The 15181-nt window shown below is 49.3% G+C and overlaps 1 protein-coding gene across 1 annotated transcript; it reads right to left on the minus strand.

Moving 5' to 3' along the window:
* Positions 1-281: 281 nt before the first annotated feature.
* HEATR9 (HEAT repeat containing 9) lies at positions 282-12790 on the minus strand. Its single transcript, XM_066254568.1, has 15 exons — positions 12703-12790; positions 11557-11606; positions 10917-11098; positions 10541-10667; positions 10275-10331; positions 10026-10082; positions 9327-9384; positions 8833-8963; positions 3799-3981; positions 3353-3445; positions 3125-3244; positions 1944-2017; positions 1427-1478; positions 906-992; positions 282-665 (listed from the first exon to the last, which is right to left on the minus strand). Exons 1-15 carry the CDS (start codon positions 12788-12790, stop codon positions 282-284), a joined length of 1743 nt encoding a protein of 580 aa, XP_066110665.1.
* Positions 12791-15181: the final 2391 nt, after the last annotated feature.

Below are 15181 nucleotides of genomic sequence, written 5' to 3' on the forward strand. Positions count from 1 at the left end.
GGCTTAACTCTCTAGCTTTGTCATTAAGTTCTGGGCATAGACAAGGGTTTGATTTAGGGAGACAGGCTGGCCATCCAGCCAGCTTTGGTTTTGTCCTCTACCCCTGCATGGAAAGAACATGTGGCTGAGTAGAAGGAACCCTCAACCACGAGTGAAGAGACCGGTGTTTCAGGGAACCCTCTGATGGAGGAAACAGTAGTGGTAGGTAGTTATACACATTTATTCATGGAGGGTGCCTGAGAAGCATACTCAGGGAGCGGAGGTAGGCCCAAAAAACTGACCTATGTGGAGGCTTTGGCAAGGATCTGGAGCTGTTTCCTGATCCCCGGTGTCCAGGGTCCTGTGGCCTGTGGCTTGTGTTTTAGTGGTTTAGGGACACAGGGAGGGAAGGCAGAGGTGAGGTAGCAGAAAGACCCTTTCTGGTCTCTCAGCTTGTTCTGTTGGTCTGGTGTGGCACCGGCCTTTGCAATAAACAAGGGGTTCAGCTGTGCAAGCCGAAAGTCTTGGATACTTAACTCTTCTGGGTTCTCATGCTTTTCCCTGAATCTTGTAGGTTCTACTTTCTTGTTAGTCTTAGGTGCTTCAGGTACAAAGAGAACCTTGTTTATCAGCTTCTTTTGGACCCAGGGATCAACTGAGGCCAAAAAAATGAGTGTTTCTTGCAGCTGCATTGAAATAAAGGCTCTGTGGCTGGCTCACTTCAGAGAAGGCCAGGAGTGGGGATGGGGGGTGTCCAAAGGAGGGGCAGCTCTGGCCACAGACCACTGTGGTTCTGAGGAATGAGGTCGGGAAACAGTGTCTGAGGACTTAATCCCCTCCCCTCCCTCCTGACAGAGTAAGTAGTGAGGATGGGTGGGAAAGGCTTGGGGGGAGGGGTTGAGAAGAAGAGGACAGGGATGCCTTACACTCTTCTTCACAGACTGGTCCTTTTCCGTGTCTAGTATGTCCAGGAGCAAGTGGAGTACTGGTGGGCTGCGGATCCCCAGGGCACCCTGGCAGAGGCAGAAGGAGAGTGCCTACGTTGCCAGCCCCAGGGAGATGCCCCGTGTGTGTTGTTCTAGTCCCCTTGTGATGACCCTGTGGCCTGGAGAGCCGGAGATGAGCGTCCCGGCTGTGGTATCTCTTTTCTTGCCTTTCGGGGCCACTGCATTGGGTTCCAGGGCACGTTATTCACCAGGGAGATTCAAGACAATTTCTGTAACACCTAAGAAATGCCTCACACTCATCTCCTGTCCCTTATTTCACTGACCTCCAATCCTGAAGAAGGAGATTCTCTGAACTCCTGTTAGGGCTGGAATTGTAAAATAAACAAGCAAGCAAACAACCTCCCCAAACTTTACAGCCCCCTTTCCCCCTCAGTAACTGCTCAATTGTCTAGTGCCCCTGCCATCAACAAATCTGGGCAAAGCAGCAGAGCTGGCCTTACCAAAGAGATGACTGCTTTCTTGCGTGCTACGGCATTCGAGTTCATCAGTTGCCTGTGTAGAAGGGAGATGGTGTGTTGTGGTCCAATTAAGGGGGAAAGGGAGGAAGGCTGATTGTTTATTATAGACTAGAGTGAGTTGGGTATAAGGAAAACGAGTGATGCTAATTTCAATAATTTCTCCTTCTTGTTTCTTGGGTCAGGAGAGGGGCTGGGAGGAGAAAGGCAGGTATTACAGTTGGTGAAGAGCTGCTAAAGACAGTCACATCTGTCCAGAACTTTACCTCTTACATGTACCTTTCCTGTCCTCATCTTAATTTGAGCTTTACAGCAACTCTGAGTGGTACGTATAATCCGCCTCTTTTTACATTTGAAGAAAAGTCCGGGGTTTAAAGAGTGAGTTGGCCAGGGGCACAGGCAAGTGAGAGCTGAGAACTGGCAGCAGCCTCTCCGCTCTGTGACCTTCTGTCCCTTTCCCACAGCCTAGCGGCCCCGGCAGCGCCTTGTTCAAGCCACTCACTCTTCCACCAAGGTCAACATTGTAGGCTTCATCTTGAGCTCTTCTGCAGTTTCAGCCACAGCCTGCCTCATAGTCTGAAGGGGGTTAGGATGGGACAACAGAGAGAAGGAATACAGGGTTGTACCCTTAAGTGTGTCACAAACCTTTATTGAGTGTTTAGTTTGTGCTGCATGTACAATGGTCCTCGCCTTGAGGAGCTCATGGTCTGGTGGGGAAGCAGGCAAGTGAGCAGGCAATTACATTCATTACTGTGATCAGAGTTACAACTGCACTAAGAGTAGGATGCACATAGGAGTCTCCTAACAGTCTGGTTACCAGGAAGATTTCCTGGAGGAGGTGATGCCTCAACTGAAACCTGAAGGGTGAGTGGGAGTTAACTAGGCAGAGGGCTGGGGGAGGGTGGTTTTCCAGGCATTGGGGGAAATATTGTACGAAAGCCTGCAGGCATTGAGAGAGAGCACCGAGTGTTTAGAGAACAGAAAATAGTTCAGTTTAGCGAAGTGGCCAAACTGGGACTCTTTAGAGTGGGGCATTCTGAGTAAGTGGTGTACCAGGACCACAGGTGTGACTCAGAATAGGGTCATCCTAAGTATAGTTGGTGTGTGGTTCTGAGCAGGAGAGTGGTTGAGATGAAGCTAGAGATGTAAGCAGGCAGGGGGTGGTCAAGGACAGGGCAAGCCATTCTGAGGGCATTGGGGAGCTATTGAAAAATTTTACGCGTAGGTAAGACACAATCTGATCTGTATTTTAGAAAAATGTCTTCAGGTAAAATTTCTGGCTAGTTTTGTAGTAAGCCATTATAAAGATAAAAGCAAGGGAACACAGGAGGGCAGAGATGATTCTGTGTGGTGATTTGAGAAGGCTTCCTGGAGGAGGTGGTGTTTGGACTTGTCTGGAAGGAGCGATCGATCATATTTTAGTAGGCAGATGAGAGGAGTGACTTACCAGTGGGGGTGACAAGTCCTTGCAGGGCAGGGAGGGAAGACTCGGGCATTCTAAGCTGAGAGAACTGCCTGAGCAAAGGCAAGGTGGCTTGAAATCCTGGGCTGCATTAGGAAACGGACTGGGGTAGGGTGAGTGGGATTCTTTGTGGGGCAGTGTGGTGGGAGCCAAGATGGAAGGTCTTTAGAGGATGGACACAAGACAGTGTTGGGTTGCTTTGGAACTTGGGTCTCACTTACGAAGAAGGGTTCATTGTATGTCTTCCTCCTGAGCAGGTCAAATACGAGTCCCTCAAGTCCTTGTGCCTGGATCTGTTCCAGCCCAATGGTCTTGAGCAGCAGTGTGGCTTCAAAGCGGTCCTGAGGGCAGGGGCGGGGGAGAGGCATGAAGGACAGACTGCCTTTCTCATCCATCCCCCAACCCTGTCCTAGTGCTGGAGAAGAAAGGGAGGCAGCCCTAGAGCTTACCTCAAGGATAGTAGAACGGCACAGCTGGTCTAGGGTGGCCCTGATGACCAGGGCTGAGTGTATATGCATCATCTTGACCAGCATCCTCAGTGCCTGTGGGGGGCAGGCAGTGTTGGTGGGGTCCAAGAACCATCTGGATGGCCAGGCAGACTTGAGGGCTGAGTCTAGAATTTGGGAGTAGGTGTCGTCCTGCCCCTTGGCCTCTTGAGTGTACCCTTACATAAATGAATACCGTACAAATCAAATACACAGACACATGGACACTTATGTCCACATGACCCCATCCCCGTGCACATACATGTCCACACACAGAGGACCCTGCAGTACTCCCTGCTGAAGCTTCTTCTCCCTGGGTTGAGGATGACAGGGTCCAGACCCTGTGGAAGTCAGCACTGGCCTCTGCTCCCACACACTCCCCAGAGAACCCAGCCTCCTGCCCCTCACACCTTCATTCTCTGGCTCATGGGCCCATGGCACAGGCACTGCATCAAGAACTCTCGGGCTGGGTTGCTGCAGGGCCTCAGGAAACCCAAGCACAGGGCTGCCTCCACAGCTGCTTCATTTGATGACTTCTTTATCAGCCTCTGCAGCACAGAAACCAGCGCCCCTTCATCCCCAACGTGAGTCCTCTGAGAGGAAGACAGGAGGTGAAACGGGTGGGGACAATTCTTCAGCCGGGCTATGTTAAGAAGGCAATTCATTGCTGCTTCCAGACCATTCTTCCTCCTCCCTAAAATGAATCTCACGTTATCAGATTATTTTATTTACTTCTTATTTTTGCTGTCATCCACTTGCTCCTTTCATTTCTCTCTGATTTTATCCTCTGAATGGATCAGTGTTACTCTCTTTAAAACTTCTGCTAATACCTGGCATTTAAAAAAACACATTTCATTGATCCAGCTCCTTTCCTCCAATAATCTTGTCCTCTGTGTCAGCTGCTAATTCCCACAGAGGGACCATCATCATTCACTACTGCAACTTCTCAATGATCAATCGCCGTTTCATGGATCCCACTCTCTGACCATCTTCTGTCTTTCCAGCTCACCTCCCGATGCCAACAATTGTTGGATTCCAAAAGGACTAACAACCATTGAGCACCTTTTCTTTGCTCACCTTCACCCATCTTTACCCAGCTTAAATTTCGTAGTCCTGCTGTAGTTCCTTTTCTTCCTCACTCAGTTCCTTTACCCCCTCTTGGTTCATTGTATTTAACTCTCCACTTGCTCTGTGCCTGCACTTCCTGGAGAAAAACAGTCTCGATGATTGATCTTGCTTTAAATGTATGAACACAAGCCTCAGGTAGACCATTAATGCTGCCTCCTAATCATACTGTTTTTCTCTGGGCAGTTCTCTTTCCCATCGTCCCAATTCATACCTTCTGGGACCTCTAACACTTTCTTGCTCCTACTTTCCCGAGCAAATAAAAGCAACTAGAAATGAAGTTCCAGAGACACCACCATTTCTATCCAGCTTTCAACCTGCTCCCATATGTTCTTCCTTTCTACTTGTCCTGTGGACTGTGACCACCTAGCTCAAGTCAGTCTGTCTAGTTGTGTATTAGGTTCCGTCCCTTCTTACCTACTGAATGACATTGCTGCACAACTCTTCCCATGTCTTCAGTATTATCATTTTTTTCTAACTAATGTTATTTTTATAGAATCTAGCTAGCCCTCGTGCCAACTACAACCCTTTCCAGGAAACCTTGGAAAGTTGTCTCTTCTTTACGTATATAATTTCTTTCCTCCTATTCTCTCTTAAACCCACTCCAGTCAAGCCTTCACCCCTACCAGTCTACCAAGATAGATCTTGCTAAGATAATCAGTGATTCCCACATTGTTAAACCCACATTTCAATTCTCAGTCCTCACATTAAATGATTTGTATCCATTCCTTGATATATATATATATATATTCTTTTTTTCTTTTTTAGGTGAGAGGAGGGAAGATAGTGAGGCAGACTTCCTCATGTGTCCCGACCAGGATCCACCCGGCAACCCTATCTGGAGCCAATGCTCAAGTACTGAGCTATTGTAAGCTCCTGAGGTTGAGGCACTCCAACTGAGCTATCCTCAGTGCCTGGGATCATGCTTGAACCAATCAAGCCACAGGCTGTGGGAGGGAAAGAGGGAAAAAAACGGAGATTGAGGAGGGGAGAAGCAGATGGTTGGTCTTTTCTTCTGTGTGCTCTGACCAGGAATCAAACCTGGGATGTCCATACGCCAGGCCAATGCTCTTATCCACTGAGCCACCAGCCAGGGCCAGTAGTTCTTCATTTGATTTTTAGAATACCACACTCTTGGTTGTCTTTCTCCTTATTGGCCACTTCTATTTGCTGCTGCTTCTTCTATTAACTATTTGCTTCTTCTTCTGTTAACATTGGGGTGTCCCAATGTTGGATGATTGGTTATTTTCTTAGTAATCTCATCTAGTTGAATGACATTAAGTGCTGTCCATATGCTGACAACTAACTTTTTTTTCTAGTTCAGATTTATTTTTTTTAAATTCAGTGAGAAGAGGCAGAGACAGACTGCCACATGCACCCCGACCAGGATCCACCCAGCAAGCCAACTAGGGGGTGATACTCTGCCCATCTGGGGCCTTGCTCCGTTACTCAGCAACTGAGCTCTTCTTAGCACCTGAGGCAGAAGCCACAGAACCATTCTCAGCACCCAAGACCAACTTGCTCCAAATGAGCCATGGCTACAAGAGAGGAAGAGAGAGAGAGAGAGAGGGAACCAAGAGGGGGAAGGGTGGAGAAGCAGATGGGAGCTTCTCCTGTGTGCCCTGACTGGGAATAGAACCTGGGACATCCACATGCCTGGCTGACGCTCTGCCACTGAGCCAACTGGCCAGGGCCCAGACTTATTTTCTAAGCTTCAAATTGTATATCTAACTGTTTACTTGCTGTCTCCTTTGGATGTCCAATAGACACATCAAACGTAACTTGCCCAAAATTGGACTTCGGATATTACTTCTAAACCCATTCCACCTGCAGCTTTCTTCATCTTAATTGATGATGACTCTATCTTTTCATTTTCTACGCCCAAAACCTTGACTTCAACCTTGCTTCCACACTATCTTTTTTTTTACAGAGAGAGAGTCAAAGAGAGGGATAGATAGGGACAGACAGACAGGAAGGGAGATGAGAAGCATCAATTCTTCGTTGCAGCACCTTAGTTGTTTGTTGATTGCTTTCTCATTTGTGCATTGACTGTGGGGCTGCAGCAGAGTGAGTGATCCCTTGCTCAAGCCAGCGACCTTGGGCTCAAGCTGATGAGCTTTGCTCAAACCAGATGAACCCGTGCTAAAGCTGGCGACCCGGGGTTTCGAACCTGGGTCCTCTGCGTCCCAATCCGATGTGCTATCCACTGCGCCACCGCCTGGTCAGGCTCCACACTATCTTTTATAGCTCACTCAACCTGTCAGTTTTACTTTTAAAATATGTCCACTATTATTTTACCAGGATTGCTTCACTACCCCCTAATTTAGTCTTTCTGTTCCCACCCATGCCTCCCCCTCCCATCTTTTCTAACACAACAGAGTAAACTTTTTGAAATGTTAGATCATGCCACTGCCTTGCTCAAATGCATCCCTATCACACTCAGAATAAAAGCCCAACTACCTTAGTCCAGAAGGCCACCCTTGATCCAGCCTCCTGGTAACTTGTTTGACCTAACTTCATTTTCTACTTTCTCTGTTCCCACGCCCCTCCAGCCATACTGGCCTCCTTGCTGTTCCTGGGTGATGCCAGGAGTGCTCCTGCGTTAGGGAATTTGCATTGACTGGTCCTTCTGCCAGGAATGCCCTCTCTTGTATTTGCAAGGATAACCTCCTCACCTTCGTGTCTGCTCAAAGGACACCTTTTTTTTTTTTTTTTTTTTTAAGTTCTAGAATGCTTCCTTTTTAAGATTTTTATTCATTTTAGGGGGGAGGAGGGAGATAAAAAGAGAGCGAGAAGGGGGGAAGAGCAGAAGGCATCAACTCCCATGTGTGCCTTGCCCAGGAAAGCCCAGGGCCCTGAACTGGCGACCTCGGCATTCCAAGTTGACGCCCCATCCACTGCACCACCACAGGCCAGGCCAAAGGACACTTTCTTAATGAGGTCTTTTCTCTCTTCCATGTTTAAAATTGCAATCCATCCCCATTTGGCATTCCACATCATCATCACCCATCCACATAATTTTTCCGTAGCACTTGTTATCTCTAATATACTATATAATTAAGTGGATTGGTTTTTTTGTTTGTTTGTTTTGTTTTTTTCTGAAGCTGGAAATGGGGAGAGACAGTCAGACAGACTCCTGCATGTGCCCGACTGGGATCCACCCGGCACGCCCACCAGGGGGCGACGCTCTGCCCACCAGGGGGCGATGCTCTGCCCCTCCGGGGCATCGCTCTGTTGCGACCAGAGGCACTCCAGCGCCCGGCCATCTTTGCTCCAATGGAGCCTCGCTGCGGGAGGGGAAGAGAGAGACAGAGAGGAAGGAGAGGGGGAGGGGTGGAGAAGCAGATGGGCGCCTCTCCTGTGTGCCCTGGCCGAGAATCGAACCCGGGACTTCTGCACGCCAGGCCGATGCTCTACCACTGAGCCAACCGGCCAGGGCCTAAGTGGATTGGTTTTTATGTGTCTGCCTCCACTAGAATGTAAGCTCAACAAAAACAGGGATCTTTGTTTTATTTACTGATGTATCTCAAGGACATCCTATAGCTGCTTAGTATATATTAGTTGAGTAAGTGGACAAATGATGAATTCTGATTCATTTGGAGCAGTGATGGGGTCAAAATAAGAGGACTGTAAAAGGGAGATTTTTTTTTTTTAAGAGAGAAAGATGGAGAGAGGAGGGAGATGAGAAGAATCAACTCATAGTTGCTTCATTTTAGTTGTTCACTGATAGTTTCTCATATGTGTCTTGACCAGGGGTCTCAAGCCAAGCCAGTGACCCCTTGTTTAAGCCAGCAACCTTAGGACCATGTCTGTGATCCCGCACTCAAGCCAGCGATGCCGTGCTTAAGCTGGCAATCTCGGGGTTTTGAACAGGGGCCCTCAGTGTTCCGGGTCAGTGCTCTAGCCACTGTGCCACCACTGGTCAGGCAAAGGGAAAAATTTTGACTAGTGTCAGCAGAGTCTCTTGGTCCCTGTTCCTTTAATAGGTTATTTGAGGGATGATAATAACCTATTAAATGGGTACCATTTAAAGAACACAGGCTTTGAGCTAGATACTTTACGTACATTATCTCAGCTGATCTTCTCAACTATGCTATAAAGATAATTATCTCCATTTTAGAGATGGACATACTGGCTCTTCAGAGCCCATGTGACTGGTAAGTGGCTGGGCCAGTGCTTCTATTCAGGAAACTCTATAGGACAATGGCTTCCCCATCACAATTAGGGGGTAGGCTACCTTCTCCCTGACCGAACCCCCAGCCAACACCATCAATTACCTCGTCCTACCTCATCCCAATTACCCATCTCCTCCCAATCACCTTGTCTCTGGGGACAGCAGCCCAGTAGTTCAGAGCTACTCGTAGTCCCCTCAGAGTATCCATCCTTTGCTCCTCATTGTGCCCCTTCAACTGCTTGATGAAAGCCTGGATCACGTCCTTATTCAGGCAGCCTAGACAGGGAGGGTCCTCGGGTCAGGGCAGAGCCTCGGGAGAGGCTTGCTCCTCCCTGCCAGGATCCATTTGACTCCATTCTGTCCTCGACAGAAGTTTCAAGTACTAGGTCCCAAGGTGTTGCCCGTCCTCCCAGGACAGCAGAGCAGCTGGTTGAGCATGACCATGATTCCGGTCTCCCTTTTCCCTTCACCTCCCTCTGTCTGCCCAACAGTACCTAGGATAGTTCCCAGACACTGCCAGATGCCAGGCCAGCGTGGGTCTACACTCCCCTCCCTTCTGTCCTTACCCAGAGGGGCAAGTGGCGGCACTGCCTCCTGTCTCACCTGCCCCAGCTCCCCACCCAGGGAGGATATACTCACCCAGGATGGCCAGGGTTCTATAGGCCTCAGACTTCACTTTCTCTGAACCGGTTTGGGCCTGATTTGAGAAGCAGTTGGTGGAAAGATGCTGTCAGGTGATAGAATGTCAGAGCTTTAAGAATCTCAACTCCATATTATAAATGAGGCAGCTGAGATCTAGAAAGTGACCTGTCTATGCTCAGAGTACAGCCAGGACGGTGCAAGGGAAGGAACACAAGTTGGCAGTAAGACTTGCTCCAGTTCTTATTTGGGATCTAATAGCCACATGGCCATGGGCAAGTCTCTTGGCCTCTCAGAGCTTCTATCTCATCGGGACAATGCAATTACCACCTTTTCCTACTATTATAAAATTTAAATGAGATTATGGAGAAGATGCATGCTCTCAATTATAAACTGGGAGATCGTATAAACATAAGACATTGATTCAGTTAAGATAGAGAATGAACTCAGTCCCATTTCTCTCCCTAGTTTTCAGTTGAGTGTCTTAGGCAAAGGGAACCTGCAGATTCTGCCTCCTCCATGCTTTTAGATAAAGCCGAGGGCAGGAGATTGGCGTGTGCTGCACACTGGCAGCTCTCTCCTCACTGGGTCTGACCCACCATCCCTGCAAGCCTTGTCTGTGCCCCATATGTGCCCATGCTCTATACACCTCACGCCTTGTTCCCTCCACTCCAGGACTCGGTGCAGCCCCAGACTCACCACCTGCAGTAGTGCCTCTATGATAGAGCTGTCACTGACGCCCAGGCACCCCAGGGCCTGCAGGAACACGGATAGAGGCAATGGAAGAGAGCTTGGATACCGACCTGGGAGTTTACTATTCTCTGCACACAGCTGGGTTGTGTTCTTGGAACACCGCCCTACCCCCACCCCAGCTGAAGCACCTTTCTACTCTCCAGCGCAGCCAACTCCTGCCTGCAACCATGCTCTCCCACCCTGGCCGCTTCTCACCTGTGCTGCATACAGCTGCTCGTCCTCTCTGGGAGATTTCAGACTCTCTGTGAGTTCCTGCCCACCCAAAGGGAGCCAGTGGAAGGCAGACAGGGAGAGAGATAGTCATAGAACTTCAGACTGAAAGGAGCTCATCCAATCCAATCCCTCTTCCTGCCCTCCCTCCATTTTGCAGGCGGGGACTGAGGGCTGAAGGATGGTGTGAGCCCAAAGTAAGGACATCCACAGGAAGGGAGTCTCCCCATCCTCCCACCGTGGCCCCTGACCTTTAACCTCTGCCACTTCAGGGGGTCCCCAGTAGGGTGTAAAGGCTTGGATCCCTTCTGAGAGTTTATAGTCAGCTTGACCATGGGGAGATGGACTTCTTGGATGGCAGTACCCTCTTTGAGGTTCCTGTGTGAGAAGAAACTGCACAGGCAGCGTTGGGCCCCTTGTTCCCTCCCTCTGCCCTCACTCCACAAATTCTCCTCTGCCCCAGGTTCTCAGCCCAGCCCAGAGATGGGAGCTGAGGAAGACGAGCCTCCTTCTACCCCAGGGTCATTATAATGGCCGACTTACTCCATTCCCTGTCCCACCACACCCCTCCCTTCTCTTTCCTAGAAGGTGCGGAGGGTGCGGGGAATAGGGAGGGGCAAAGCACACCGAGGGTGTTCTCTCATTTTCCGCAACATCTTCCGGGGCTCCCTCTCCCGCCGCTGATCATACAGGCTGGGCCAGTACAGGTAGATCTGAGGCTTCTCCAAGTAGTGGTAAGGGACCGAGCTTGGCTTGCTTGCCTGCTGCCTCCAGCATTCCGGACTGGGGGGAAACACTTCCTTTGGTATGTGGAGGGGAGGGGTGTTAGTGGCAGAGCCGTCACAGATATAGGAAATACCAAGCAAATACAGAAACAGGACGTTGAGTTGGGATTTCAGGTAATGAATGCAATCTTTGAGACATGTATACTAAAAGTTCACTAGTTATTTGAAATTCAATTGGGCACCCTATATTTTACGAGCATCTCTGTGTTAATTAAAATGACTCATCATTAAGCACTGCCTGCACAGCCCAGGTCTTAGCGATATCATCTCATAGCGACTCTACAAAGGGTGCCGGGCAAGGGTTGAGCTGTGACAGGAGATTTCTGAGGCTCAGGGAGGGAAGGTGTCTTGTCCAAGAATTAGTGGCAGCCTCAAGGGTGAATATTGGGGTGCTGTGAACTGGCCTTAATGGGAAGGGAACAGTCTGCCGCCCCTCCTATTTCAATAAAGCTTGCAGGGTGGCAAAAGTTAGGGGGCCTTACCTGGTAACGGGACAAGGACCTGTGAACAGGAGCTGATGCTGTTTTGAGTTCTGTGGTACAAGTGAGACAGCAGTTGCGAAGGTGGGTTAAAGAATCCTCCATTCAGGCATTCCTTAAGTCAGCATTAGTGAGTACCAGGGAGCCCAGGGAGGTAAGTCAGGCATCATTCCTGTCCTGCAGGGGCTCATGGTTTTCTGGTAACTTGCTGCTATAGAACAACAGGATTGCCACGGCCTGGGCGTGTCTCAGAAATGCAAATCTCAGGCTCCACCCCAGGCCTTCCGAATCAGGGTCTTCATTTATCATGATTTCTGTGTACTTTGCAGTTTGAGAAACACTGGTCTAGCAGAGTGGTTCTCAACCTTGGCGACGTATTAGAATTATCGGAGGGAACTTGAAACATGCCTTGGCTCTCCCTACGTAAGACTAATTGAATCAGAACAGATTCTCTGCGGAGGGGCCTAGATAGTTTAGAAAGCTCCCCAGAAGATTCTAATGTGCAGCTAATGGTGAAAACCAGTGGTCTCAGCCAGGGCATTAGAATCACCTGGAGAGCTTGTTAAAGCGTTCCTGGGGCTCCTCCTTAGAGAGTTGATTCAGCAGATCTGGTGTTGGATCTAACAAGACGCAGATGCTAGTGGTCCTGGGACCACACTTTGAGAGCCACTGGACTAGCTGGTGAGACAGAACTGTTTATTAGTGAGTAACAAAGGGAAACACCTGTGAAGACAGATGGAGGCACAGGTGGTATGATGAGGGGCCCTGAGCCTGGCTGGGAGGATCAGGGAAGGCCTCCCAGAGACTGTACACAAGCTGAGTCTTCAGGCTAAGTAGAGGTTAGCCAGCTTCATAAGGGGAGGCGCATCAGGCGTGGGAACAACTCGTGCTAAGACTTGGATGTGTGAGAGGTAGATAGAGAGCCAGGGTGTGGATGCAGCAGCTGTGGGAACACGAGATGCCCCACCTTAGAAGACCCTGGAGATTTACCTTGATGGCTGTGGGGAGCCATCCAAATGTCCAAGGGTTGGCCCTGACCCCTCCCACGAATTTGCTGAACTCACCCAGACCTCTGCGAGTAGGGGAGCCAGGAAGCTTCCCTCTTCAGACCCTTGCCCCTGAATCTGTTCCTCTCCATTCCAGCCTCACCTTTGGTCCTGCCTGTAGATTTCAGCCAAGGGTACTTGGGCATTGACCTGGATTTGTCCAAGATATTGACCGATTTTTCGCAGGCCATCCTTTTATTCTCCTGGTGGGGCCAGAGGGAACCAGTGGCAGGATTGTGGTGGTGGAGGTGGAGGAGGAATACAGGGCCTTTGGGAGAGTGGGGACACAGCCCAGGGAGACCTGTCCTCTGCCACACAAGAGGAACTAGCGAGGAAGGTGGGCTTCTGGAGATAGAAGCTTCCGAGGGCTGAGCAACCAGGTCTCCTAGGTAAATAGAACACTCCAGTTCCCTTCTTGAGTCCCAGCCCTGGCTGTGGGTTGAGCTAGTCATTTTACCTCTGGGACCTTCAGTTTCCTCATCTGAAAACTGGGAAAGTCAGGCCTGTCTAGCTAAGTAGAGGGGCTATGGTGAGGCATAAATTCACAAAAGAGCGTTAGGGAAGTGTCAAGCTCCCGTAGCCCATGTTAGAAGCAAGGGTTCTTCTTAGGATTGGTCACCAGGGAGATGGCGGGGATGGGGAAGTCCCTCTCACACACACACCTTCCTCCTCAGCAGTGAGAGACTGAGCCGGCTCTGTGGCAAGGCGTTCAGACCTCCCACTTTTGCATATGCTGTTCCCCCTGCCTGTCAGGACTTTCATTTTCTTTTCCACTTGTGAAACAGTTTCAAACTCTATTTCACTATTATCTCATGTCTTTTTTCTCTTTTCTCCCTCAGGCACACTGCCCAGGTGTGATCTCCTACCCCACAGACCTTTTTTTTTTGACCATAGACTTTTGTATTGGTCCTTCCCTTCAAGTGTTTATCAAGTTTAATCTGGTCATAGGTCCCTCCATCTTCCTCACTGGACTGTGAACTGCCTAAAACGAAAGACTGTGGCGGCAGCTCACTGACCACTCTCTTCCACTCCCCACCCCCACCCCCGAATGCCCAGCACGGTGCCTGGCACATAGCAGGCAGCTCACTGTGGCAGGAAGACATGGGCCACCGAGCCAGGAGACGTGGCGACACTAGCAAACTGATGTCCTGTGCCCCGATGTGCTGCCTTGAGAAAGCCGGCACCCACCACTCACGTGGTATTCCTGCCAAGCATGTTGAACCTGAGTTTAATTATGAGGAAAACACCAGGCAAATTCAAACGAAATGTTCTACAAAAATCTGATCTGGCCCTGGACGGTTGGCTCAGCTGTAGAGCGTCGGCCTGGCGTGCAGGGGACCCGGGTTCGATTCCCGGCCAGGGCACATAGGAGAAGCGCCCATTTGCTTCTCCACTCCCACCCCCTCCTTCCTCTCTGTCTCTCTCTTCCCCTCCCACAGCCAAGGCTCCATTGGAGCAAAGATGGCCCGGGCGCTGGGGATGGCTCCTTGGCCTCTGCCCCAGGCACTGGAGTGGCTCTGGTCGCGGCAGAGCAACGCCCCGAGGGGCAAAGCATTGCCCCCTGGTGGACAGAGCGTAGCCCCTGGTGGGCGTGCCGGGTGGATCCCGGTCGGGCGCATGCGGGAGTCTGTCTGACTGTCTCTCCCCGTTTCCAGCTTCAGAAAAATACAAAAAAAAAAAAAAAAATCTGATCTGAACTCCTAGAAAACATCAATGTACTTAAAGACCAAAAAAAGAAAAAGTTTGTTAAAGAGCACTAAAAAGACATGGCAGCTAAATTCAACGTGTGTACATAATTGTATCCTGGAATTAAAAAGCAGCTACAAAAGGCGTTATTGGGACAGTTGTGGGGATTTGATCATGGCCTGTATATTAGAAAATAATACTATGTCAATGTTGTTTTCTGAGCTTGCAATATATTACGGGAATTTTTAGGGATGAAGTGATATCACATCTACAACCTACCCTCAAATTCATTAAAAAAAGTATTGTACCAATCATATATAACTATACACACACATATATGCATATAGATAAAGCAGATATGGTAAAATGTTAATATTCAAATCTAGATGAAGGGTATATGGCTATAGTCTTGCAAATTTCTGTATGTTTGAAATTTTGCAAATTAAATATGAAAAAAACAAGCACACAGGCTTTGGTATTAGACCTGATGGCTTTATATGTCCCCCCCCCACTCTTTTTTTTTTTTTTTTTCCTTTAGGACTTTGTGCAAGTTATTTCCTTCTCCTGCCAGGGTTTTCCCAGCTGTAAGGATGGTTAATAATATTTCCGCCCCCAAAGGGTGTGAGGATGGAGGACGGTGAATGTGAGGGGCTGGCAGTGCCTGGCGCACAGAGGGCGCTCAGCTATGCGAGCTACCATCACAACAGTGTATGTTGTCAATGTATGGTCACATGCAGGGACACACAGATGGGACATTTGGAGTGCTCCCGCTGCTTTATTTATTCTCTCTTTTTTTTAAAGAACTGGGGTGTTTTGGGATTGCCATTAAAACTGACTCCAGGAGCAAGAGTGTGGAGTAGCCCCCCCTGGGGAGGAGCATAGGGCAGACGAGGGTG

The sequence above is a fragment of the Saccopteryx bilineata genome, chromosome 2 (assembly GCF_036850765.1).
Source record: "Saccopteryx bilineata isolate mSacBil1 chromosome 2, mSacBil1_pri_phased_curated, whole genome shotgun sequence".
NCBI lineage: Eukaryota > Metazoa > Chordata > Mammalia > Chiroptera > Emballonuridae > Saccopteryx > Saccopteryx bilineata.